We start from the raw sequence: 27,927 nt of genomic DNA, 5'->3' as shown, positions 1-27,927 counted from the left end.
ATTCCCGAATCAATGAAATATCGACCAATACAGCTAGTTTTAATCCGGTAATAAGTATGAATTGCAGTCCGTATATCCGAATCAATAACGTCGACCAACACATTTTTAATCGGGCAATAGGTTTTAATTGTGGTTCGCAAAATTGTTCATCCTATACATATTTCACTGCCCCAAAAAGTTTGTTTTAATGTAGAAAGTTTTCATTTTATAGATAGATGTGAATGTCTTATAGAATACCTTATTCTATCTTGGTCTACCTTTGTGTTGTAGAACACGTGTAAAAATGTATTCTATGACAAACGTGATACATAAATGTACACACTTAACGTTTTTACAAATATATATACATTGTTGTTAATAAGTTAAAAGTGTGCATACATTTGTGCAAAATTACGGTTGAAGGAAAATATATGATAAATAAATGGAATTGTAAATGTATGAAGGTATTTCATTAAATTTCATCAATTGACCGACAAAGCAATAACGTCACTGAACGCTTGGTTGAATTCGAAACCCCCGGCATTTTGGAAATTTACAGAAGACATTTGCATTATTATTATCCAACGTAAATAGCACACTTTATAGCTGGAAAAAAGTTACACAATGAAGTTCCACATTTTGATTGTTGTGTTTGTTGCAACTCTATTTCAGTGTATTGTGGACAGCCAAGGTAACTTAATAATAATAATAATAACTAGATTTGCCATTGCAAGCAATAGCAGATGGCACCCTTCCCCCATTGCCAGGTGAGCAGCAGCCATTTTGAAAATTCCAAAGTCAAAGACCGCATATATAGATGTGTATTAACTATGTTGTAAAGTTTCATTAATTTTGGAACATTTTGAAATTTTTGAAATTTTTGCTATTTCCATGGTAACAGGTACCATTTCTAAAATTCCAAAGACAGGTGCCACATTAGTTCATGCCATGTTACATGTCTATAAAGTTTCATTGGGATTGATGCTTTATTCTTCAAGAAAATGCAGCTTTTATGTATTTTCTCATAGGGCTAATGTTAAACTTTCGCCCTGTTTCCATGACAATGGCAGCCATTTTGGAATTTCTAAATATTGTCGGTACATCAGGGCCTACCAAGGAACATTTCCATAAAGTTTCATCAAGTAAGGTCTTACAATGAAAGATTTGGAATTTTGATTTTTTTTTACATTTTTTTAGTTTCCATGGTAACGGTGCACATCATGCACATCAAAAAGTCCACTGCACAACTTATCATGGTGGTCCTTATTATATTAGAGTTTAACCAACATTGGTCCATTGGATTCCGAGAAATAAGCTGGACAAAATCGGTAATAATAATAATAATAATAACTAGAATTGCCATTGCAAGCAATAGCGGATGTCACCCTTCCCCCAATTGCCACTAAGCGACAGCTATTTCAAAATCTTTTAACAGTGAATGCACATATTTGCATGGCTATACATTTTTCTGTAAATTTTCAGTACATTTAGATCATTTTTAAAAACATGACATATATGCTGTTTCCATGGCAACGGCAGCCATTTTGAAATTTTCAAAGTCAAAAGTCTCATCTATACATGCCAGTTTACAATAATACTAAATTTCATTAAGTTTTGAGCATTTTGAAAATATTTGACATTTCTGCAGTTTCCATGGCAACGGTAGCCATTTTGGAAATTCCAACTTCAAAAATCTCATGCAGACCTGACAGTCAACAATCATATTAGGTTTCATCAATTTTGGAGCATTTTGAAATTTTGGAAATTTTTGACATTTTGGTTGGTTACTATGGTAACAAAGACTTTTCCAAAATTTTAGTGGCAGATACCACATTGGTTCATGGGAGGGAATATACCATCAGAGTTTCAATGGATTTGACCTACCATTTTAAGAGAGTAAATGCCACTTTTTAAGGTTTTTGAAGCATTTTTACCATTTTTGCATTGTTTCCATGGTAACGGTAGACATTTTCGAAATTCCAACGCCAAATTTCACATCTTCCCATGTTGCTCATCATTACCGTGAAGTTTCATAAAATTTGGAGCATTTTGATATTTTGGAAATTTTTGGTGTGGTTTCCATGGCAACATAGTAGTTCCAATGAGTGCCAAAAATCATCCAAAAGAAGTATATAGTGGGCACCTACAATGTATCAAAATATAATGATTCTAAGTATAAGCATCTCCAAATAATTAACCAAAACCAAAAAGTGGAATTTTTCACATTTGTTCCGTTTCCATGGTAACGGCAGCCATTTTGAATGGTCTTCAGACCCACTGCAACCCGAAATTTTTTGTTCCTCATTATAGTTTACTATAATCAAGAGTCAGGTTTCATTGTCTCCAAAAAAGCTGCCGGACAAAAATCATTGGAAGAATAAGAATAATAACTAGAATTGCCATTGCAAGCAATAGCGGATGTCACCCTTCCCCTTATTGCCACTAAGCGGCAGCCATTTCAAAATTGTTGAACAGTGAATGCATAAAATTGAGAATGGAAATGGGGAATGTGTCAAAGAGACAACAACCCGACCAAAAATAAAAAAACACAACAGCAGAAGGTCACCAACAGGCGCATATATGCTTGGCAATACACGTTTCTGTAAATTTTCAGTACATTAAGAGCATTTTGAATAATTTCAAATTCTGCTGTTTCCATGGCAACGGCAGCCATTTTGAAAATTTCAAAGTCAAAAGTCTCATCTTTACCTGCCAGTTAACACAAATATCAAGTTTCATTAAGTTTGGAGGATTTTGAAAATTTTTGACATATCTGCAGTTTCCATGGCAACGGTGGCCATTTTGAAAATTCCAACTCCAAAAGTCTCATCCAGACTTGCCAGTCACCAATCATATTAAGTTTCATCAATTTTGAAGCATTTTGAAATTTTTGAAATATTTGATCCTGTATCCATGGTAACATAGTAGTTCCAATGATTGTCAAAATCATACAAAACCTGTATATAGTGGACAACTATATTGCATGAAAATTTTATGATTTTAAGTTCAAGCATACCAAAGTTATTTACCAAACCCAGACGTTTTTTGAGCATTTTGACGTTTTTGCATTGTTTCCATGGAAACGGCAGACATTTTGGAAATTCCAACGCCAAATTCCACATCTACTAAAGTTGCTCATCGTTATGCTAAAGTTTTCAAAAAATTGGAGCATTTTCATATTTTTGACATTTTTGGTGTAGTTTCCATGGCAACATAGTAGTTCCAATGATTGCCAAAATTCTCTAAAAGCAGTATATGGCTGCCACCTACATTGTATTAAAATATAATGATTCTGAGTTTAAGCATCTCCAAAATATTCACCAAAATCAAAAAGTGGAATTTTTCACATTTGTTCCGTTTCCATGGTAACGGCGGCCATTTTTTACCATTCCATAGCAAGGTGCACAACTTCAGATGGGGGTCCTCATTATAGTAGAGTTCCATCAACATTGGTTCCATTTTACTACAAAAAACCTGACGGACAAAAAAAGGTGGAAGAATAATAATAACTAGAATTGCCATTGCAAGCAATAGCGGATGTCACCCTTTCCCTATTGCCACTAAGATGCAGCCATTTCAAAACAATTTAATGGTGAATGCAGATATATGCATTGCAAAATATGTTGCTGTAAATTTTCAGTACATTTAGAGCATTTTCAAAAGTTTCACATTTCTGCTGTTTCCATGGCAACGGCAGCCATTTTGAAAATTCCAAAGTCAAAAGTCTCTTTTATACATGCCAGTTAACAATAATATTAAGTTTCATTTAGTTTGGAGCATTTTGAAAATATTTGACATTTCTGCAGTTTCCATGGCAACGGTAGCCATTTTGGAAATTCCAACTTCAAAAATCTCATGCAGACTTGACAGTCAACATATATATTAAGTTTCACCAATTTTGGAGCATTTTGAAATTTTTGAAATTTTTGACATTTTGGCTGGTTTCTATGGTAACAGATACCATTCCAAATTTCTAATGGCAGATACCACATTGGTACATGGGAGGGAACATACCATCAGAGTTTCAATAGATTTGACCTACCATTTTAATGAAGTAAATGCCACTTTTAATGGTTTTTAAAGCGTTTTTACCATTTTTGCCCTGTTTCCATGGAAACGGCAGACATTTTTGAAATTCCAACGCCAATTTCCACATCTACTCAAGTTGCTCATCGTTATGCTAAAGTTTCAAATGAATTGGAGCATTTTCATATTTTTGAAATTTTTGGTGTAGTTTCCATGGCAACATAGTAGTTCCAATAATGACCAAAATCACCCAAAACCAGTATATGCCTGGCACCTTCATTGTATCAAAATATAATGATTCTGAGTTTAAGCATCTCCAAATTATTCACCAAAAACAAAAACTGGAATTTTTCACAATTGTTCCGTTTCCATGGTAACGGCAGCCATTTTTTTTGGTCTTGAGACCCACTGCAACCCGAAATTTTTTGTTCCTCATTATAGTTCACTATCATCAAGAGTCAGGTTCCATTGTCTCCAAAAAAGCTGCCGGACAAAAATCATTGGAAGAATAAGAATAATAATAACAAAGAAACGGAGGAATAACAATATGTCACCCGACATTGTCGATCGGGTGACATAATAACAAAGAAACGGAGGAATAACAATATGTCACCCGACATTGTCGATCGGGTGACATAACTAGATTTGCGATTGCGAGCAATAGCGGATGGCACCCTTCCCCTATTGCCAGGTGAGCGGTAGCCATGGTAACGGCGGCCATTTTGGAAATTCCAAACTCAAAAGTCAAGTCTACATTAGCTGAGCAACATTTGTTATAAGTTTCAATAAATTTGAAGCATTTTGAATTTTTTTGTATTTTTGCTGTTTCCATGGTAACGGCGGCCATTTTGAATATTCCAAAGTCAAACCCCCGCTGCAATTTATTCCCTCCATAATCATATACCATTTAATGTCTCTAGAATAAATTAAACATTGATGTTCTAGAATGTTCTGTGAAAATTCAAAGTTTTGACCTTTTTGCATTGTTTCCATGGTAACAACCACGATTTTGGAAATTCCAACGTCAAATTCCACATCTTCCAATGTTGCTCATCGTTACTGTGAAGTTTCATTAAGTTTGGAACATTTTGAGATTTTTGAATTTTTTGGAGTAGTTTCCATGGCAACATAGTAGTTCCAATGAGTGCCAAAATCATCCAACACCTGTATATAGTGGGCACCTACATTGTATTAAAATATAATGATTCTGAGTTAAATAGTATCCAAATAGTTCACCAAAACCAAAATTTAGATTTTTTCACAATTGTGCTGTTTCCATGGAAACGGTGGCCATTTTTTACCATTCCATAGCAAGGTGCACAACTTCACATGGGGGTCTTCATTATAGTAGAGTTCCATCAATATTGGTCCATTAGATTCCAAGAACTCGCGCGGACAAAATTTGTTGCAAGAAAAATAATAAGAAAAAAAAGAAACGTAGAATAACAATACGTCACCCCAACTCCGTTGAGGGTGCCATAATAATAATAATAATAATAATAATAATAATAATAATAATAATAATAATAATAATAATAATAATAATAATAATAATAATATTACTTACTTTCTTTTCAAAAGTTCGTTTTCCTAATCTTACTTTGGACCCTCATATAGTAAGTAAAATAATGACATAACTGTATACATACATAAAATTAATCTAATTAATAGTGTACATGTAAACAAATGATCTATCTATACGTTGTTTGACAGAGATATGTGAAGAAAACACAAAGATGTTGATATTTAGATGTCCTTTGTACGCTTTCCATAGAATTGCAGACCTTTATGTAAAAGATGATTAATGATATTTTTTTTCTTGCTGAATAACTTCCAAATTGTTAATCAAATCTTTTTCATAAATTTTAGAGTTTTCAGATAATCAGGAGTTTTTCGTTGAACATTTTAATACAGGAATTAGTTTATAATATGAAATTCTGTCTCACAAAATTATTTTTCGGTAAAACGGATACTTTTTCCCGCACAGTTTCACGCTTGTTATCAGCATTCATTTTGATTTTATTATTTATATTTTTTCATGGAAAATTATTTTAAAACAAAATTACGCTAGAAGACCCTTGAGGGAATCCAAATTTTACATTATATTAGATAAATTCAAAAATCTCAGGTAAACATAACTTTGTGGCGTATAAAAAGATCATTTTGTTTTTCGATAAGACCGTTGGTTTTCCCGTTGAATGGTTTGATATAACGCTTCAGTAATATAAGGGCCTTTTATAGCTTGTTGTTCGGTGTCAAGTAAGGCTCCGTTTTGAAGGCCGTACTTGACATGTAATGGTTAACTTTACTTAAATTGTTATTTGGATGGAGACCTGTCTCATTGGCACTCATACCACATCTTTCTATATCCATATAAATGACATGTAATTTTTGTTATTAATGTCAACTGATATTGTTTTTTTTTACATATGCCCGAATGTGTGGTACATTACAAATAATTTGTAAAAATGCACGAGGCTTGATGATCAATTTTGTGACTTTTCATTCTTGCTGTCATTTGTGATCCACTATTATATTATCTACATAATAAAATGCCTGTTCCAAGTAAGGACTATCACAGTTGTAATCTTTTTGTTAATGTGTTCATGGTAATCAATTATTAAGTTGATGAAAGAACATAACTGTCATGACAACCAACAACAAACGACATCAAAACTCAAAATATGTAACAGAAAACAAAAATGCACAAAATCCACCCCCTTCAGATGTACAATTATAATGTGAATATTTTAAACCATAAAATCAGAGATACGTGTACTATATCAACCCTATGATGTAAGCCATTAAACTGCTTGAATGATAGATGGAATTTTAATTGAAATTTGAACACGTTAATATTTCTCTTAAACATAAAAATATATTACGGATTACAAATGTGTCGAGGTTTGTGATTGGATAACACCACAGCGATGTCAGTATATATTCAGGAAACTACCGGGGTATATACGACGTTTTTATCCCCAATTGGAACCTCTAAAACGTCATCATTAAACCGGTTACTATGTGACGTAGTCAAAAGCTTTCAGACTGTCAGAGGCTCACAGAGGGAAAATAATGACGTGCTTCAGTCAATAATACATTTTTGATACAAAATCACGCGCTTAACACTTTTAATACTTAGATTTAATGTTAAAAGTGTTATTATAAATTATTACATACACGATAAAATTATGTTCTCAGCAAATTAGAAAATCCTTCACGTATGCCGAACTTATCAGGTTGGGTTTTCAACTCAAGTTATATATGTGTTATCAACAAATACCTGCACTGGAAAATAACATTAAGTCAGAGGTAATCTGTAATATATGTGTAATTAAGGCCTCAGAAAGGGTATATACTGTGACATTCCCGACTTAGGGTTTATATCCCCTTCGCCTTTGGCTCAGGGGATGTAAACTCTAAGCCGGAAATGTCACAGTATATACCCTGTCTGAGACCTGATAACATATATATTATTCCTGATTACAAATGTGTCGAGGTTGGTGATTGGATAACACCACAGAGATGTCAGTATATATTCAGGAAACTACCGGGGTATATACGACGTTTTTATCCCCAATTGGAACCTAAAAAACGTCATCATAACACCGGTTACTATGTGACGTAGTCAAAAGCTATCAGACTGTCAGAGGCTCACAGAGGGAAAATAATGACGTGCTTCAGTCAATAAAACATTTTTGATACAAAATCACGCGCTTAACACTTTTAATACTTAAATATAATGTTAAAAGTGTTATTATAAATATGACATACACGATAAAATTATGTTCACAGCAAATTAGAAAATCTTTGACGTATGCTGAACATATCAGGTTGGGTTTTTCAGCTTATATATGTGTTGTCAATAAATAAGTCAGGAGTAATCCATAGTATATGTGTGATTCGTGTCTCAGAAAGGGTATATACTTTGACATTCCCGGCTTAGGGCTTATATACCATTCGCCTCAGGGGATATAAACTCTTAGCCGGGAATGTAACAGTACATACTCTTTCTGAGACCTGAATAACATATAATATGTATTAAAGATACTCTTTTTAAAAATACATGATAATATTCACAAAAATAATACTTGATAAAGTAGAATGAAAAGTTCACATACCTCTATTAACTTTTGAAAGTTTTAACATATTTCTAATCTTTTCAATTATGATACAATAAGAATGGAAATGGGGACTTTTTCATAAGACAACAAACCGACTAAGAGTAGTAAACAACCAAAGTCTACCAACAAGTCTCCAAAATATGAGTATGATTCCTACGTTAGAACAGGTACCAAAATAAACTAAGCAAAATTATAATTATCTATACTATTAAACGAGAAGACCTCATTTTTGGTGTCGCTTCTCTTCCTTCCACAATAAATCAATCATCATGCCTCTGTGTCCTATAGGTAACATGCATAGTCGCATTTGTCATCCATTCTTATGATTATTCAGATTGAGTTATTTTGGGAGAAAAACGACAAAAAAGGAGTCCGGATATGAATCCGTCATCGGACTAACTTTTAGTCATAGATTAGATTTCCGGTTTGAAAGATGCACAAATACAACCAATCGTATGATAGATAACTAAATTATGAAAAATAAATAAGCCAATCAGAGCATTCTCCATAGTATATATGGGGCTTAGATCGCATGAACCACAACTATTATACCTCCCGTTACAATAATTATTTTTCGCGTGTATCTATATGTAAACTACGATTATGATACTTTAATATATAGAGACTCTCTGTATTCTGTCTACTGTTTTCTTTGAAATGTTTACTATTTAAGGGGTCATACCAGTTGTATATATATATATATATAAAAATAAGTAAAATATTTGACACAAGTACAACCAATCGTATGATGGATAACAAAAATGGAGAGAGAAAAATAAGCCATTCAGAGCGTTCTCCATATCACGGTGTTTAGATCGCAAGAACCACAACTATTATACCTCCTTAGAGAAGATAATTATTTTTCGCGTTTGTCTACATGTAAACTACGATTATACTACTTCAATATATAGAGACTATCTGTATTCTGTCAGGGACTTTTTATGTTAGTATAGAATGTCGGCCCTCATTCTGTCTACTGTTTTCTTTGAAATGTTTACTACTTAAGGGGTCATACCACTTGCATATATATTAAAATAAGTAAAACATGCTTAACTTCATCTAAAACTACCTCGACCAAAAACTTTAATCTGAAGCGGGACAGACATGGACGGGCGGACGCACGGACGAGCGAACGGACGGACAGACTAGCCTGAAAACATAATGCCCATAAACAGGGCATACAAATCTATTGTAAAAAGGGAAAATAGTGCTTTGGTAAAAATGAAAGTAAGGTAGAGATTAAACGTAGGCGAGCATTTTTCGGGGCGTCGGGATTTGGGGATTGATCCTTTAGTTACTGGATCCGGGAATACATTTTTCGATTTCGTGATTTCGGTATATGCATTTCTTTCAATTCTGCATCTCTGGATTTCATGGTTTTCAGCGGGATTTTGGGATCAGGACCCCTCCGACTACCCCTCAAATTAGCCTTAGTCATTTATACATGATGCATATCCTACCATTGACATCTTAATGAGGCTCTCAAAAGAAAAAAACACTGACGGAGTGTCCTAGAAGCATATTTTATTAGACAAAAAATGGTCTATATATAAGAAGTTAGATTTATTTCATGTTTGAAACGGTGCAAATTGTTAATTTTATTTGACTTTTACCAAAAGCAGCATTGTAGCAAAGGAGGAGAATAATTGTGGTCTGAGGCCAGACACACGAAAATATTTGAATTTAACAGATAGGAAACAAATATCGGACTTTTGAACAAGGGAGAAGGCTGTTGATACCTTTTATGAAATTTCCCATACATACTATCTTTTAACAAAAAAATCATCCTACAACAGTCCACAAGCTGTATATACCCGCGATTTCGCGGGTGTGTTCTAGTACATAAATAAGCAAAGGAATACTAACAGTTACTAACATGCCAGCTTAAGACCTCAATTAAATTGATTGAAAGAGAATGTCTTCAATGTATGAAAATCAGGCACAATCTTTCCTGTTCGGGGTTAAGTATAAAACCATCTTTAAACTATCAGAAGAACAGAGCATGTAGCACGCCAGGAACTACTGAAACAATAACACATATCACTAAGCTGTTCTATGTAAAACACAAAGTTTTTAAACCCACTGCATTTCAATAACACATGTCCTAATGATTATCAATGGTACAAGGATAATATTTTTAAACGCCAGACGCGCGTTTCGTCTACATAAGACTCATCAGTGACGCTCAGATCAAAATAGTTGTAAAGCCAAACAAGTACAAAGTTGAAGAGCATTGAGGACCCAAAATTCCAAAAAAACTTGTGCCAAATACTGGCTGGGATAACAAAATTCTTAGTTTTTTCGAAAAATGAAAAGTTTGTAACAGGAAATTTATTAAAATTACCATATAACTGACATTCATGTCAACACCTAAGTACTAACTACGGGGCTGGTGATACCCTCGGGGACGAAACGTCCACCAGCAGTGGTATCGACCCTGTGGTGTAAATAGTTATCAAAGGTACCGGGATTATGATTTTTAAATACGCCAGACGTGCGTTTCGTCTACACAAGACTCATCAGTGACGCTCAATTTATAAAAATGACCAAATAATTGATATTCATGTCAACACCGAAGTGCTGGTGACTTGGCTCGTGATACCCTCGGAGAAGAAACGTTTACCAGCAGTAGCATCAACCCAGTGGAGACAATAGTTATAAAAGGTTTTACTCTATTTTGGAGGTCCTTTATACATTGCTGTTCGGTTTTGAGACAAGGCTCCGTGTTGAAAACCGTACTTTGACCTATATTGGTTTAACTTTTACAAGTTGTGACTTAGATGGAGAGTTGTCGCAATTGCACACTTTCTTTTTTTCTATTTAAACTTTCAAACTATTCTCGATTGAAAGTGTTCTTGGATGAATCTCTTGAATGAATGACGGAGAAAATATTTGAATCGATCAAAATAAGAATCACACAAAATATATTATGAAATTCAATCTTTTTTGGCATAATGTAATTGTAATAGAATTGCCTATACGTTTGTACACGTCTATCAACAGCCCAATTGACATCTTGCCTCAACTATTGTTTTCAAAATTATAATATAATGATTGGTTGGTGGTTTTTGTACAATTTTTGGGAAAAAAGAAGTATAATTAAATAGTTAGATAAGGAGTACATATATTTTCGTAATTTATCTAATAAAGGAAAGTTGAAAATTTTACACTTTTCAGGAATGTATTCTCAATATATGATTATCGCCCTGTAATGGTTGCAGCCATGATATGTTCATAGGAGTTAAATGTGTAGTCATTTATTCTGTTTGACCTTTCATCAACGATGTGTTTTCTCTTTGTAAAACACTGTTAGTGGCATAATCATGCCGATTGCAATACACTTTCAATATCCCGTTCGTCTAATGCTTTAGGGATTTACTCATTAGAGAAAGTCAGTGGTTCACTGATTTCATGGTTCTCAGTGAATAAAATGCAGGATAATCCTGAAAAACTCCAAGCCTTAGCAATTTGTAGTAAATAAACTCATCATAGATACCAGGACTAAATAAAAACACATACAACCAACATAATTTTCAACTTAATTTGACACATCAAATGCGATGAACTTAGACTGATCTTTAATTTTTACCAACACATATCAAACATATGCAAGAAAGGTAAACAGACAATGTCCGTTTGAATGGTTGTATACAAGTTATTTTGGACCCTTTATAGCTTTTTGTTTCGTGTGAGCCAAGGCTCCGTGTTGATGGCCGTTAATTGACCTATAATGATTTACATTTATAAAATGTTATCTGGATAGAGAGTTGTTTCATTGGCACTCATATCACATCTTCCTATATCTAATTAAATGTTCTGAAAAGAATTGGGAGATCACATTTGAATAAGCTGGCAAAAATGACAATTTATTAAACTTACATCATGTTTCATATCTAAGTTACTACCCACTCACAAGCCATTGTTACACTGCAAGGACGAGTGATCTGACTCAACTGAAATAACTTTTACACGAGCAATAAATTGATCAAATCTAAACTTTCAACTCTTAATACCAAACGTATGAGAACCATGACATTAGAAACTTGTAAAATTTTTACAAAACCCATTCGGAGTCCTCACACAATATGTTAATAGTAGATTATTCATATAATTTTAGATAATTACCAAGAGATGATAAACTTCAACAAAGAACTAGAACAACAAGGTATTGTAATAGAGCCTTAAGCTTTGAGGTAGAAAAGTTGTAGAACCCCTGCCTTAGCATGCATGGAGCCTCACAACTTAGGACCGGTTCAAAGGTGTCCTTTAATGGTGTTCTTCAGATAACTGCTTCCAAAGCTCACATAGACACCAACTTTGCTGTCCCACAGCTGAAGTCTTCTAGCTATAAGTGTTCTGTTTATTGTTTAATTTTAGTTCAATTATTTTATAATGATTTTGACTCTTTGCCAGTTCAAGCAAACTTTTCGTCCCTTTTTCAATTTAACTTGTTTGCTTTGATTTAAGGATGTTGCTTATGATATTTTCATAGGCGTTAGATGTATAGGCAAGGTGTAAAACACTGTGCTATTCAGAGGACAATATTCTTTCACAATTTGATTCCTCTTCTGCATTAGTCTTTGGATCATAAGGTTGAGACAGTGGTTCACGAATTTAATGGTTCTCATTAAATAAAATGCAGGCTAATCCTAAACAATTTCAAGTCAAAGCAATTCGTAGTAAAACACATACAATTAACAAAGTCTTCAACTTAATTTGACACAACATCAAAAGCGATGATGAAGTAAAGTTACTTGCAGTGACCATTGATTTTAAGCCTGACTTTTACCAACACATAACAAAAATCTGTAGATCACATTTGAATAAACTGGCAAAAATTATAATTTACAATTCTTAATTTTCATCATGTCGAACCTAAGTTACTGCCAACTCACATGCCATTTTTGTAGCGAGCGCTTCACGACAACAATTGGAAATATTGCAATGACAAGTATTCATATTCCCATATAATGGCTACAATAACTTATACGACGAATTATTTAAACGAACGCATGAGAACTATGATATTAGAAACCTACATAATTGTGATAAAATTTAGTCCAGAGACTTATATAAATATTTAGATAATTTGTGTAATTTTAGATAGTACCCAACAGTTAATCAATCTCTACGGCGAAGAAATACAAGGTATGGTAATATAAGCTTAAGCATTTAGGTAGTAAAGTTATAGAACTCGCTGCCTGACCATGCACAGAGCCTCTCAATTTTGGAGCAGATCAATCATTTTATTTCAACATGGTGTTCTTCAGATAACTACTTCTGTAGCTCACGTAGACAACAACTTTGCTGCCCACAGCTGAATTTTTCTAGCTCTCAGTGTTCTGTTTATTGTTTGATTTTATTTCAATTATTTGATAGTGCTTTTGTCTCTTTGGCGGTTCCTGCAAAATGTGTGTTACTTTTTTATTTTAACTAGCTTACTTTGATTTAAGCATGTTGCTTATCTATAATACTATGCTTTTTTATTTATATGTACGCTGTCTTATCATGTCTTGCCCGACTCTAAACAATTTGCTTACTAACTAGTAATCATAGTACATTTATGTGTGTTCATTCCTTTTTCATGATCATAAGTTAAATTGACTTGATACAGATTACAGGTCACGAAAAGAAAAGGAAAGGACGTTGATTTCGTGCGATTTGAACCCTGACTTACTAGCGTCAAACACCATAATAACTCTCTCCTATATCCGAATACCAGTATAATAAGTGACTCTATGTCATGTTCCTGTATTGACGGTCCACGAGAGACGTTTCATGAACGGCTGTCAACGCTCGGTGTGAGCACTACAGTGTCTTCAAGGTGGTTCCACTCGATTATTAGTATTGTTTTAAAGAAAAATGAGGTAGACTTTTGTAGTATTTCGCTCGTTAAGATCTTAAAACACTTTGTGTAGTTCTTGGCCGGTTTTTTCACAACATTTCATTTTTTATTGTCTGGTTCTTTAGCAGAAACCACCCCCTCATCCACCTTGTACAGACATATTAGCTTTTGGCTTGAGCGTCTTGTCTGTATGTCTTGTAGTTTCAGTTTTGTGGGCGTTTTTGAGACCCAACCATCTTCTCCGGATTTGTAGTCATTAGTGGTATAAATTTTCCGGATTGTCGCTGTATTCTTTCAAACTTGTTGATGTTCATAGATGTGTAGGGGTCCCATACTATTGACAATAACCCATTATTGACCTGAACAGTGAAATATATGTGGTTTCCTTGCATTACGATGGACAATATCTCAAATTTCTTATCAGGAATCCTAGTGTTGAGTTGGCCTTCTTGGCTGCGTTGCATGAAATTATTCACTGGGTCGATACCTCTGCTGGTTGACTATCAGTCGCCGAGGGTATCATCAGCTCAGTAGTCAGTACTTCGGTACTGATATGATTTAACAAACTTTTTTACAATTGTCCGTTTAAACATTTTGAAATTATTAAAAAACTAAGGTTTCAACTCTCTCGGGCACAGTTGACTTTAGATGAATTTGGCTTTAGTTTTTTTTCAACGGTTTCGGTACTTATACATCCTCGGATTTCAAATGTTTTGCTTTGAGCGTTCCTGATGAAGGTAAATCCAGAAAAGTGCTTCGGACGCCTGGAATTTATAAACGTATTGTTTTCAATTTTTGGCAAATATGTCAGGCCATTTTAGGACCCCATTTAATTTTCTGGTGCCTTTAGATTTTATTACAAAATATTGCATATTCAATATAGTTTTGGTATAAAGTATACATTAATTAAGTGACTCATTTATAATAATTTTTCATTCAATTTTTTATGCAGAGAACAAATAGTATAGTAAAACATGTGTTATCTTTATTACTCAAGAGGCAAATTTAAAATAAAGATTGTTCGTACATTAAATAAATACAGAAGCCGATAAGGGCCATTAAAAACAAATATTTTATGTGGCATTTTCGACATAACATGTCGTTAAACGACATCGCTATGTCATAATTTCGACATATCATGTCGTAATTTCGACATATCGTGTCGTAATTTCGACATATCATGTCGAAATAACGACATCACTGTGTCGTTTTAACGACATAGCTATGTCGTTGTAACGACATCGGTATTTATAAAAGAATGTGTATTATGATTGGGCTGGTAAGAGACTAAATGACACAAAAATTAACAACTATAGGTCATCATAATGCCCCTAATATTGAGAAAAGCACCTGCATAGTCAGCTATAAAAGAGGGAGGAAAGATACCAGAAGGAGAGTCCCCGAAATACTGTGTGGCAGACAGAGTTTTTATTTAATTATTGCCTCCCTGGGTAAAACCCCAAATTTCATATTTTTTGTATTTTATTGTTAAACTATTTACATGACGCTTAATAAGTATATATTTGTAAATTGTATAACTTTTGCTTTTTGAATTAATTGGTTAAAGATTTCTATTTAGATTGTAAAGTTTAATATTTGCATCGTCGCAAAATCTTTGGTTACCTTCTTTGGATACCTTCAGTGAGAAACTTATATATTTTATAGTTTCCATCTGAAGTCAGTTAGATAAGATAAACTTATTGAAGTATAAATCCTAATATGTGGGATTGATGTTATAGGGCTGTACAGTCAGATAAGGTTGTATTAAACTTCTATCAAAAACAAAAACGGAAGAATAATCTGTGGATTGATATGAGGGATTAAATATGCAAGTCATCCCATCTCCGTGTAAATTAAGCGCAAACTACATGGCTTCTTGAAATAAGGGTGAATTGAATTATTGATTGTGCTATTTCTACTTTCAAACGTTGGGCACGATGTTCCTTCAGCACGTTAAACTTAAAATGCGGTGTCAAAGAGGGTTTTTGACTTCGATTAATTTTTGAAAGTTTTATGCGGTTTTATACATTCTTGGTTGATTCTGGTTTTGTTCGTTTTGTGATGTCATTTTATCAAAAATTACCTCGAGTTGTGGAAATCGATTTAATAATGTTTACCCTTTAAGTTATTTCTACTAAAAAAATGCAGTACTGTCGCAAGTAATGTAGGAAGGAAAGATGGGATGGAAGTACACGTATACGGTTTTCCATAAGTTTTTTTATCATAGGATGTTTAACTTTCAAGGTGCATATCATCCACTATGATGTCATCTGTCATTGTAAACTTTTTATATCTTAATTCAACCCCAATACAAATATATCTCACACTCTGCAAGTAAATCGAACATTTTTACCCTTGGTTAAATTTGAATAGAATTGTATTTTCCCTTGCACATATGTTGTCGAAATACACCCTTTCAATTACTTGAACCTTAGCTTTATAATTATTTCCCAAGTCATCTTCAGATATATACATTTTAAAATATAATAATCTTCTCCTGGATCGTCCGCGAAACCGACAAATATAATCCCGGGTTTTTATTAATTCGATGAAACGGGTTTCGTCGCTGTTTGGGATTCGTCTTCCAATTACCACCATTTCATGCACAAGTTTATATTGACGAAAAGATCCGGCTTTGCTAGTACAGGAATTACTTTCATCAGGACAATTTTAACATGAATAGCAAGACAAATCGCGAAGTAAAACATTCCGTGAACTGGTATTAAGTCTTTTAATATGGGTGATTGCACCTTTAAGTTACTGAAGTGACGGCTGTAAATGATCTATTTCGGAATACTTCCATAACATAAATTTATGTCAATTCGCATTTTACATCTTTTAAATAACTCGTTAAAAGCTATTTACGATTAATAAAAAAAGCAAAATTTAACCTGTGTCGAACCTACGTTCCCGGGCGGAGTCTATAGCAACATGCACTATTCTTTTTTTTTGCAGCAATCATCAACCTCTTTTTCCAAATTTCATAACACGATTTGTTTTAATTATCATGAACATTTAATTGAAACTTTAGCAAATGTTACGTCGGACAAATTGGCTACCGTTTTGTAATGATTGGAAGCATTTTATTCCTTTAAGACCCGAATATGTAGTTAATAAGAAAAGAATCTTAGCTTTTTTTAATCTTCGTGTACCTAACTTTTGTTTTGATCAATTATAAAAAATACGCGTTAACTGCTTTAAAAAATGAAATATCAACTTGGAAAAAATGACTACCGTTTGAAAAACGACTGTGTAGAGAAGATTTTATTGAATCAGCAATTTTTGAACTCTTTTTATTCATATTGTGCTATATCTACTTATAGAATTCACTTTCAGTCGTTGAGTAAACGAAAAACGTCGGACAGTTTTCTTATTCCAGCTTAATATGCAGCCACTGAGTCAAATGGAATTTGGTAAAATAACGGCTGTAAGGCCACAAAGAATCGACAAATGTCGTTGTTCCTGCCAAGAATCAAGAAGATTAGAGAATCAGAAATAGGATAACTACATGTATACATAAGAGTTAAAACAGTTTTTTTTTTTAAATGTAACGTTGGACATCCGTTTTTTTACATAGCTTTTTTTTTAATCCTCAAATAAACTAGATATTATTAAGGATATTATAAAGAGCTGTAAAAACATAATTCAAAACATATATTGAATTTTTTAATATTGGTTCGTGTTTTCTAACATTTTTATTTTGTTTTGCGGACGAAATTGTGAAGACTCTATTTAAAATTCTTGTGGCTGTATGAACATCGTGGCAAACGTTTGCAAGTAGAAAAAGAGCAATCAGTAATTCAATTTACCCTTTTTACAAGAAGCCATATAGTTCAGTTCTCTAATAATTTCACATATCAAATTTATATCCATCACGTCTTGCAGCACAGTTCTTATCGGTATATTCAAATCAATGCAGGGATCTATAAAATACATAAGTTTCTCACTGAAGGTTTTCAAAGAAGTTAACCAAAGGTTTTGCGACGATGCAAATATCAAACTTTACAATATAAATAGAAATCTTTAACCAATGAATTCAAATTGCAAAGGCTATGCAATTAATAAATATATAATTATTAAGCTTCATGTAAATTATTTAACAATAAAATACATAAATATGAAATTTGGAGTTTTACCAAGGGAGCTAATAATTAGATAATAACACTGTCTGCCACACAGCATTTCGTGGACTCTGCCTCTGGTATCTTTCCTCCCTCTTTTATAGCTGAATATGCGGGGCTTTTCTCAATATGATGGGCATTATGATGACCTAAAGTTGTTAATTTCTGTGTCATTTAGTCTCTTGCCAATCATAATACATATTCTTTTATATATAGCGATGTCGTTATTACGATATAGCTATGTCGTTAAAACGACACAGTGATGTCGAAATTACGACATAGCGATGTCGTTATAACTACATGTTATGTCGAAATTACAACATAGCGATGTTGTAATAATGACATGTTATGTCGAAATTACGACATGCTATGTCGTAATTACGACCTTTTTTTTTAATGGCCCTTATCGGCTCCCGTAAATAAATCATTACATAGTTAAATTATTTTCTGAAACTCTAATATTTCAGCTTTTAATATTAAGAAATAAAAGGTGCCCACCTATTTCTTCTATCCTACATTCAGTCAAATATTTGCACCCGAGAACACTGATATTAGTATGAATTTTCCAGCTCCGTCTTATATTTCATGTATTTCGTTTAATTTTGACTCGGTCAAATATTAAGAAGAAATATCCTGCCAAGTGACAGTAATATATTTGCAAAGTTGACGAGGACGCCCATTCCAGCGGCACACCCTCCCAGGTTTGGTGACTAGTACAGTAAACATAATATATGTTTATTCGAGGTCACCTCTACAAATCTGAGTCCCTGGTAGAAATGTCATATAAAACAAACAATATAAGTTATGTCTATTTGTTTTCTATTATATGTATGTGCTGTATATAATTGATTTAAATCAGTTGGGTATATTTTCCTTATGGAGGTGCTCCTACTTACAGAAAAAGAAACCGAACGCCATCTGCTGTTATAATGATCGTTAGCATAATACAACGACAACATTAAACACTTTGACACTTCACACATCGACATTTCATGAATCGACAAGTTACAACTTACAAAACATCAATATGCAAATTGACAATTTACCAACAAAACATTTTGAAATCACACAGTTACAAGTTATAAATTGACAATTTACGAATTAACAATCTTGAAATTACAAATAAAATACAAGTTGCAAACAGTTTGTAAAGATGTGCATCTTGTGTGATATTTCTTCTTTACTATAACATAACAAAATCGAAAAATTGAGTTTCAATGAATGACAGTCAAAAACTTATACATAAAATGATAATTTTATAAATGCAATGATCTTCCAAAATATTGATAAAGCAAGAAAAATAAAGATATTCAATGTGTGTTTACCTATTGTAAATTTCTATCAGAACCAGATTTATTTGATTGAACTATCGTCTGATCTCCCCTTTACCAGATAATAATGTTTCTAAACAAAAACAGTGAATGTCTCAGAGAACAGTTTAATATTTGATCTTAGTGTTTGACTCTGTCTTGTTGTTGAATTTTATGTTTTCATACATATTGTACAATTCACGCATTTCTTAAAGTGTAACAGATCTTAAACAGGTTTAAATGAAGGGAATTCATGATTTCACTTTTTTGTGTGTCACTGTGTTTAATCTCAGCAGTTATTTTAACATTACAATATATGCGGGGGTTTGGCTGTCATTAAACCAGGTTCAACTCACCATTTTTTCGTCTTAAAGTGTCTTGAATGTAGTCAGGACTATGGCAGTTGTTATGCAATAGTCCGTTTCTATGTATGTTAGCGTTTGTTTTTGGAGCAGTTAATTGATTTTAGTGTGCCGTTGTTTTCCTCTAATAGTTGATGTGTTTTCCTCAGTTTCAGTTTATGACCCGGATTTGTTTTTGCTAAATCGATTGATGACTAATGAACAGCGGTACTACTGTTTCCTTTATTTATGTGTCTTCAATCATCATAAGTGTAATAGATTTGATACAACTTAAGGAACTGATTCTTTTTTTCCAATTTTTTTTTTAAAAAGAGTTGTATATGATCTATAAACTACTGCAATAGTAGAATCATATGTACATGAACTAGAATAAACAATAATAAAATGAAAATAGCATGTTGACCAGAAGTAAACGATACAGTTGTCGAAATAAACGGCAGAAACACATTATTTTCATTAACGTTTGCTTTTTATAAGGTCACTGTGATGTTGGATACTATTCCTGTACCGGAACAAGGCGGTGCTGTCCTGATGGTTATGACTGTACAGGGACCGACAAGTGTGAAAAGTATATCTTTGCTAATGGTTAATGTTTGTGTGTATATCTTAATGGATTGTTTGAATACATTTCTTGGAATGTTTTAATGATACTGTATGTACAGGTTCGTCTAAAGCACTCGGTATTGTGTGATAATTTCTTGTAAGCAAACCCCTACAATATCATATAGAGAGCTGCATTATGTATATTTCTACTGCTGTTTTTCTAATTCGAGCTTACGTTTTTGTTCTGTGTAGAGGATTGCGATATAATTTAGTTATATTACTGGTGCATAATATTTTGTAATAAACTTCCGATTGTCGTCTATTAATGTTAAAGTATAAAATATTAAAGATGCATTATATATTTATATATATAACTCTAACAGGAACGGTCCATTTCAAATGAATATATCTCTCATTGGGTTACACTAACGACAATATTTGTTCTAGAAGTTAAGAAATCTACGAGATTAATAAACATATTGTTTATTAGTAAAAAGTTTTTAAAAAATTACTTGACGGCTTATCTTGCTATAAAACAAGGTTTGATTCAGCATTTCAGGAATATTACAGTTGTTTTCCATTCGTTTGATGTGATTCACGATTTGATTTTGTTATTTGATAAGGAAATTTTCGTTTAAAATTTTACTTGTAATTGGGTATTTCTCATATTTTACACTTTAAGGGGTTACTGTGATGTTGGATACTATTCCTGTACCGGAACAAGGTGGTGCTGTCCTGATGGTTATGACTGTACAGGGACCGACCAGTGTGACGAAAAGTAAGTATATCTTTGCTAATGGTTAATGTTTGTGTGTATATCTTAATGGATTGTTTGAATACATTTCTTGGAATGTTTTAATGATACTGTATGTACAGGTTCGTCTAAAGCACTCGGTATTGTGTGATAATTTCTTGTAAGCAAACCCCTACAATATCCTATAGAGAGCTGCATTATGTATATTTCTACTGCTGTTTTTCTAATTCGAGCTTACGTTTTTGTTCTGTGTAGAGGATTGCGATATAATTTATTTATATTACTGGTGCATAATATTTTGTAATAATCTTCCGATTGTCGTCTATTAATGTTAAAGTATAAAATATTAAAGATGCATTATATATTTATATATATAACTCTAACAGGAACGGTCCATTTCAAATGAATATATCTCTCATTGGGTTACACTAACGACAATATTTGTTCTAGAAGTTAAGAAATCTACGAGATTAATAAACATATTGTTTATTAGTAAAAAGTTTTAAAAAAATTTACTTGACGGCTTATCTTGCTATAAAACAAGGTTTGATTCAGCATTTCAGGAATATTACAGTTGTTTTCCATTCGTTTGATGTGATTCACGATTTGATTTTGTTATTTGATAAGGAAATTTTCGTTTAAAATTTTACTTGTAATTTGGTATTTCTCATATTTTACACTTTAAGGGGTCACAAAGGTTTTATATCAAATAACACTGCTTTATTTATTACAGACGCGGATACTTGTTTTGGCTTCTTATTGGTGCCCCTATTTTAGTATTTGCTATTGCCGGTAGTATTGTGATATGCTACAGAGGTAAGTTTGGTTTTGCAAACTTTTTGTTTGGTAAACATAGTTATGAAAGGTGCCAGGATTATAATTTAGTACGCCAGACGCGCGTTTCGTCTACATAAGACTCATCAGTGAACGCTCATATAAAATAATTATGAAGCCAATCAAGTACAAGTTGAAGAGCATTGAGAATCCAAAATTCCATAACGTTGTGCCAAATACGGCTAAGGTAATATCTTCCTGGGATAAGAAAATCCTTAGTTTTTCGAAATTTAAAAGTTTATACACTTGCACTTATCATAGGATTAGACAATTTTTCTAGATGTTATTGATGTGTAAACCGGGGCGATTAACTCACAAACTGAACAAAAGTGAAGGACTTTTATGTCACGTTTGTGAGTTAGAGACCCGGTTTACACATCAATATCCTCTAGAAAAAATTTGTTAAATCATTATAATTCTTCAGCAAACATACGTGATTACTCATTTACATTTTTACTTCATCAGTGAACGCTCATATAAAATAATTATGAAGCCAATCAAGAACAAGTTGAAGAGCATTTAGAATCCAAAATTCCATAACGTTGTGCCAAATACGGCTAAGGTAATATCTTCCTGGGATAAGAAAATCCTTAGTTTTTCGAAAATTAAAAGTTTATACACTTGCACTTATCATAGGATTAGACAATTTTTTTCTAGATGTTATTGATGTGTAAACCGGGGCGATTAACTCACAAACTGAACAAAAGTGAAGGACTTTTATGTCACGTTTGTGAGTTAGAGACCCGGTTTACACATCAATAACCTCTAGAAAAAATGTGTTAAATCCTTATAATTCTTCAGCAAACATACGTGATTACTAATTTACATTTTTACTTCGATAGCTACTATATGTACCATCAGAAACACAATGGCATGTCTCAACTAAGGAGTACGCCGCCATCTTGACTTTCTAAAACACTTAAATTGTCCGATAAACGCAACAGAATCTAAAATGGAATAGCACCTACCTCAAAAACTTCATTTTAATTAGATACTATCCGAATTTGAAGCGTAAAAATAACGAAATAATCTTCCGTCTGAAAGTTTTCAATCGTATGACGTCGTGTTTTGCCATGACGTAAATTCGCCAAATCACATACGTGAAATTTTCCGGAAATGAACTGACGGACATTTGGCGTCTCAGATATCCAAACAAAAAACAATACACATTTTCAAGAGGTCAATCATACTCGAGAATAGATTATATATTCGCTAGTGAGAATATCGATTGTAGAGTAAACAATACAATGTGTTTATTTCCCCTTCAGCGACCACGACGGCGTAACAATTACTATGAACATCGTCGAACCAGAAAGAGGCCCGGGTTATTGGAAAATGAACAATAGTATAATTAAAACCGACCTTTTCAAAAATACTTTTGAAACATTCTGGAAATCTTGGAAACTTAACATAAATAAGTTTAAAGATAAAAAGGAGTTCTGGGATTTAACAAAAACTAAAATAAAGGACATAACAATAACTGTTTCAAAGAAACTTAGGTTAAATGAAAATGAAGTTAAAAATTGGGAACATAAATAAGAAAATCTATTAGAAAATGATGGAACACAACAAAATCTAAATGAGGTAGAAAAACTAAAAAATGATATATATAAATATTACGAACAAAAAGCAGAAGCAGCACGCATAAGATCAAAAATAAATTGGTATGAAAAAGGTGAAAAATCCACAAATTATTTTTTCAGATTAGAACAAAAACGAGGAAAAGAAAAACTATGGTAAAAAATAAAAGCCGAAAATGGCACATACAAAAATAATATCAATGAAATCTTAGGCGAACAATTAAAATATTATGAGAAACTTTTTACCTCGGGGGGTTGTAATAGAGAGGCTGGGGGGAAATAACTATATAATGTAAATAAAATAGTGAAATTAAAAAAGCAATTTCAAAGCAATTAAATTAATGAAAAGGGATAAATCACCAGGGGAAGATGGCATAACTGCAAAATTTTATCAGGAATATTGGTTTTTGATACAGGATGAGCTTACGCAAATATTAATAGAAACCTTTTTGGATAAAACACTTTCCGAATCGCAGAGACTTGGAATGATAAGCTTATTATATAAAAGTGGGGAGATGGAGGATATTAAAAACTGGCGACCTATGACATTATCAAATGTAGACTATAAAATGTGCTCAAAAATTAGGGTTGAACGTTTGAAAATAGTTCTACCATCAATTATAGAAACAGATCAAAAAGGGTTCGTTAAAGGCAGAAATATTTTTGATTCTAATAGAATGCTGCAAGATATTTTCGATTTTATAGATATGGAAGACGAGGAAGGATCAATCCTTTTTCTTGATCAAAACAAAAGCTTTTTTGAAGCTATAGTGCATTTTTCCAGCAGCACCTGCATACGGGGTATATATCTCCCAATTGATACGATATTCCCGTGCTTGCATTTCCTATCATGATTTTCTTGATAGAGGGTTACTGCTCACAAGGAAGCTATTAAACCAAGAGTTCCAAATGGTGAAGTTGAAATCATCCCGTCGTAAATTTTACGGACGCCATCACGAGTTGGTTGACCGTTATGGAATAACCGTTTCACAAATGATATCGGATATGTTCCTTACGTCGTAACTACAATCCCCTTCCCTTTCATGAATTTGACTAACCGAATTAGACTATTTACCGGATTTGTAATCACATAAGCAACACGACGGGTGCCGCATGTGGAGCAGGATCTGCTTACCCTTCCGGAGCACCTGAGATCACCCCTAGTTTTTGGTGGGGTTCGTGTTGTTTATTCTTTAGTATTCTATGTTGTGTCATGTGTACTATTGTTTTTCTGTTTGTCTTTTTCATATTAAGCCATGGCGTTGTCAGTTTGTTTTAGATTTATGAGTTTGACTGTTCCTTTGGTATCTTTCGTCCCTCTTTGACTATGCAGAATGGAAATCGTTAGAAAAATGTTCAGAAAAATTTCAATTTGGGGAAATTTTTCGGGAATGGGTTAAAATATTACTAAAAAATGCTAAAACTTGTTTACTGACTAACGGCTTTCAATCAAGATACGTCCCAATTTCTAGATCAATCTGTTAGGGCTGTCCAATATCGCCGATGCTATACATTTTACAAGCAGAGCCGATGGCAGCAACAATTAGGGCTAATCCGAAAATTCAAGGAATAAATTTACCCACCCTGACATAGACAATGAAAAGAAAGAGGTTAAGATTAACATGTTTGCCGACGATACACAATTTTTTTAATAGAACAGAGGAATCAATGGAGGAAACATTCAAGATTTTAGAAATATATGAGAAAGCACCGGGAAGTAAGATAAATTATGAAAAGACTGTAGGGGTATATTTGGGTCGTTTGGAAAATAAAACAACAAAATATAAAAAAAATTAGGAGGTCAAGCGAACCAATTAAAGCATTAGGAGTCATGCATGGATATAGTGTTGATAAAGAAGCTATATGATTAGAAAAAATAAAGAAGATTAAGGCGTGTCTTGAGGTTTGGGAATCTCGTGACCTATCATTGAAGGGCAGGATCTTAATATTAAAATCATTGATTATATCTAAAATAGGGTTCGCAATCGAAATGCGAGGTATACCTGAAAAACATAAAAAAGAAATAAACAATGTCATGTGGAATTTTATATGGGAGGGGAAAGTAAATTTAACTAAAAGGGACGTTTCCTGATTACCGGTAGAGGAAGGGGGATTGGTATGATCAATATAGACTCGTTCATTAAATCCAAACAAATCAAAAGTATGCAAAAGATTTTTAGATCAAAAACCTATAAGTGGAACACAATAGCCAAATGGTGGCTACAGAAGTTTGATATTAAATATAATTGTGAAATTTGTTTAGCAAAGTGTTCGGACTTACGAGGACTACAAATGGAAAATTTTCCAAAATACAATCTTGAGTTAATTAAAACGTGGTCAATTTTTATAAGTATACAAAGTCCAATAAATAAAAGGATATCCTAAACCAACAACTGTTTGAAACATAAAAATTCAATACAACAAAAAACCTATTTTTTTCGCTAACTTTTAAAAAGTTAAAAATTAAATGTCAATTATATAAGTGAAGGTAAATTATTGTGTAGATTGTAGTGTGTTTTGGGGGACTTTTGATGTATTTTATTTACTGTAGAATATTATGAATATTTTATACGCAAACTCAATCTGTGTAATTAACATGAATGTATAACTTATGTATGGAAAAAATATAAAATAGATTTGTTTTATAATAGAGTCCACCGTTTATCCCTGGACGTTGGATCATTGTAAACACAGAGCCCCTTGTGTATTATTCCCTGGGGTATACAAGTTAAATTATATTCAGGTGATTTTCAATAAATGAATTTCAAGTCTTAAAAAAACCCAACATTTATGGATATTAGAAAGTCAATATGGCGGCCAACTCGATCAGTCAGTTGTTCATGGGATGCGCCAGTAAGCAGAGAAAACATAACACATGTGATCGTTATAAAGGCACATTTAATAATGAACATGAGGCGGTAAACAGTAAAGGGAAATAACCCATCAAGCATCCATGTATAATCATGACACATGGAGTAAGGGAGATAATACAGATTAATACATGTGACAATGAATACAATACATTGGCGCAACTTCTTTTCTCCTTTAAAGTCTCTCTCTCTCTCTTTACAATTGTCAACTAATAATCTCTGTTATTATAAGAACACGAATGAAAATAAATGTTATCAATACACATAAACTAAACACATAGCTATCAATAAGAAACAAAATATTTCTGACATTTTTTCCTTCTCCTTTAAAGTCTCTATATCTTCATCAAATGCATATTACTATATAAGTAGTTAAGCAAAAAATACTTTGCATATACATTGCAGTAAACATAAAAATAAGCAGTAAATGAAAAACGACGTACATTGTGTTGTATCTCTTAAACAATTTACACAAGGTGACGAGTGAGCATTACATTTAAAAGGAAATGAAATCTTTAAACCGCGCTGGCTTTTTCAATTCGGAACGCTTACGGAGTACGCGCTTATCTTGTTCAGTGCTCGAGTTACTAAGTGTCAAGTCATGTTCGAGACTATTATCATGTTGCGCAGTCGGCTCGTCCAGACTTTCAACGTCGTCGATATTTTCGCAAATAAGAATAGGCGGGGGTTCCGCGCGATCTGGTGGTAGGTCACGGATAGGCCCAGGAAGGCTATCTTCGTCATGGCCATCTGAATCAGACTCCTGATTGTAGACATTCTGAGAATATCTTGGATTTTGCTGGGCACTAATAGTGTTTAAAACTTTATAACATTCCGAAAGTTTTACTTTGTAGGACGAGGCGCGGAGTTGATTGCCTGAGAATTTTTTGATGAAACACCATTCGCCATCACGGGCTACAACAAGGTATCGATCTCGCGATTGGGTCTTTGATCTGTCGGTATAAAGGTTAACCAAATCCCCTATATTAATATCAGGGGTCGGACGACCGGGTCGACTACATTTAGACTTTTCGCTAAATCCGTGATTTTTATTTCGAGCCTCGTGTTGTGCGCGAATAAGGTTCATGTCAGAAATTGGCAACTGTTCATGAGTAAACTGACTTCTTTGAGTCCATAGTTCGCGGGAGGACAATCCACGCTGGCGAAGCCTAGAATTAAGTCTCGTAGTAGCTATAACTAGTGTATTTTCAGATAGAGGAGAATGATCGCGTTCCTCACGAAGTAACTCGTCTTCGAGCTCAGCGATGGCTTTATCGGCAACTGGATTTTTGTTCCGATTTTTAACACGGCCAATTTCAATTGATATGTTGAGTTGCTTTAAGTATGAATCGTCACATAAAGGGCGAAAACCCGGGGCCGGGTCAACTCGAACGACAACACTTGGACCGTTTAAAGGCTTTAAAGGTATCAATAAGTGTATGAGCCCATCTCGCAAGCTACCAAGTTTTTCGTCTTTGATAAAGCATGTACTAGTGTACGACGTTACAGTTTCTCTGACGACGAGTATGAGTTGACGGTTGCGCTTAAGAACGTCGGCCACGTAAGATATGCCAACCAA

At 33.4% G+C, this 27,927-nt stretch overlaps 1 protein-coding gene and 1 long non-coding RNA gene across 2 annotated transcripts in view; both read left to right on the top strand.

Moving 5' to 3' along the window:
* Positions 1-358: 358 nt before the first annotated feature.
* LOC134709840 (uncharacterized) lies at positions 359-13,278 on the top strand. Its single transcript, XR_010106062.1, has 3 exons — positions 359-670; positions 12,247-12,294; positions 13,233-13,278. It is a non-coding gene; the product is annotated as an uncharacterized LOC134709840 (long non-coding RNA).
* A 4,081-nt stretch (positions 13,279-17,359) lies between these two features.
* LOC134711135 (uncharacterized) overlaps positions 17,360-27,927 on the top strand; it is a 34,494-nt gene continuing 23,926 nt past the window's right edge. The window contains exons 1-4 of the mRNA XM_063571577.1: positions 17,360-17,387; positions 20,245-20,335; positions 20,993-21,088; positions 21,798-21,880. Of these exons, the coding sequence (XP_063427647.1) occupies positions 17,360-17,387; positions 20,245-20,335; positions 20,993-21,088; positions 21,798-21,880 (298 nt within the window). The remainder of the gene's footprint in view (positions 17,388-20,244; positions 20,336-20,992; positions 21,089-21,797; positions 21,881-27,927) is intronic.

The sequence above is a fragment of the Mytilus trossulus genome, chromosome 3, assembly GCF_036588685.1.
Source record: "Mytilus trossulus isolate FHL-02 chromosome 3, PNRI_Mtr1.1.1.hap1, whole genome shotgun sequence".
NCBI classification, from domain to species: Eukaryota; Metazoa; Mollusca; class Bivalvia; order Mytilida; family Mytilidae; genus Mytilus; species Mytilus trossulus.
The sequence above is the reverse complement of the archived record's forward strand: the minus strand, read 5'-3'. Positions and strand labels throughout refer to the sequence as shown.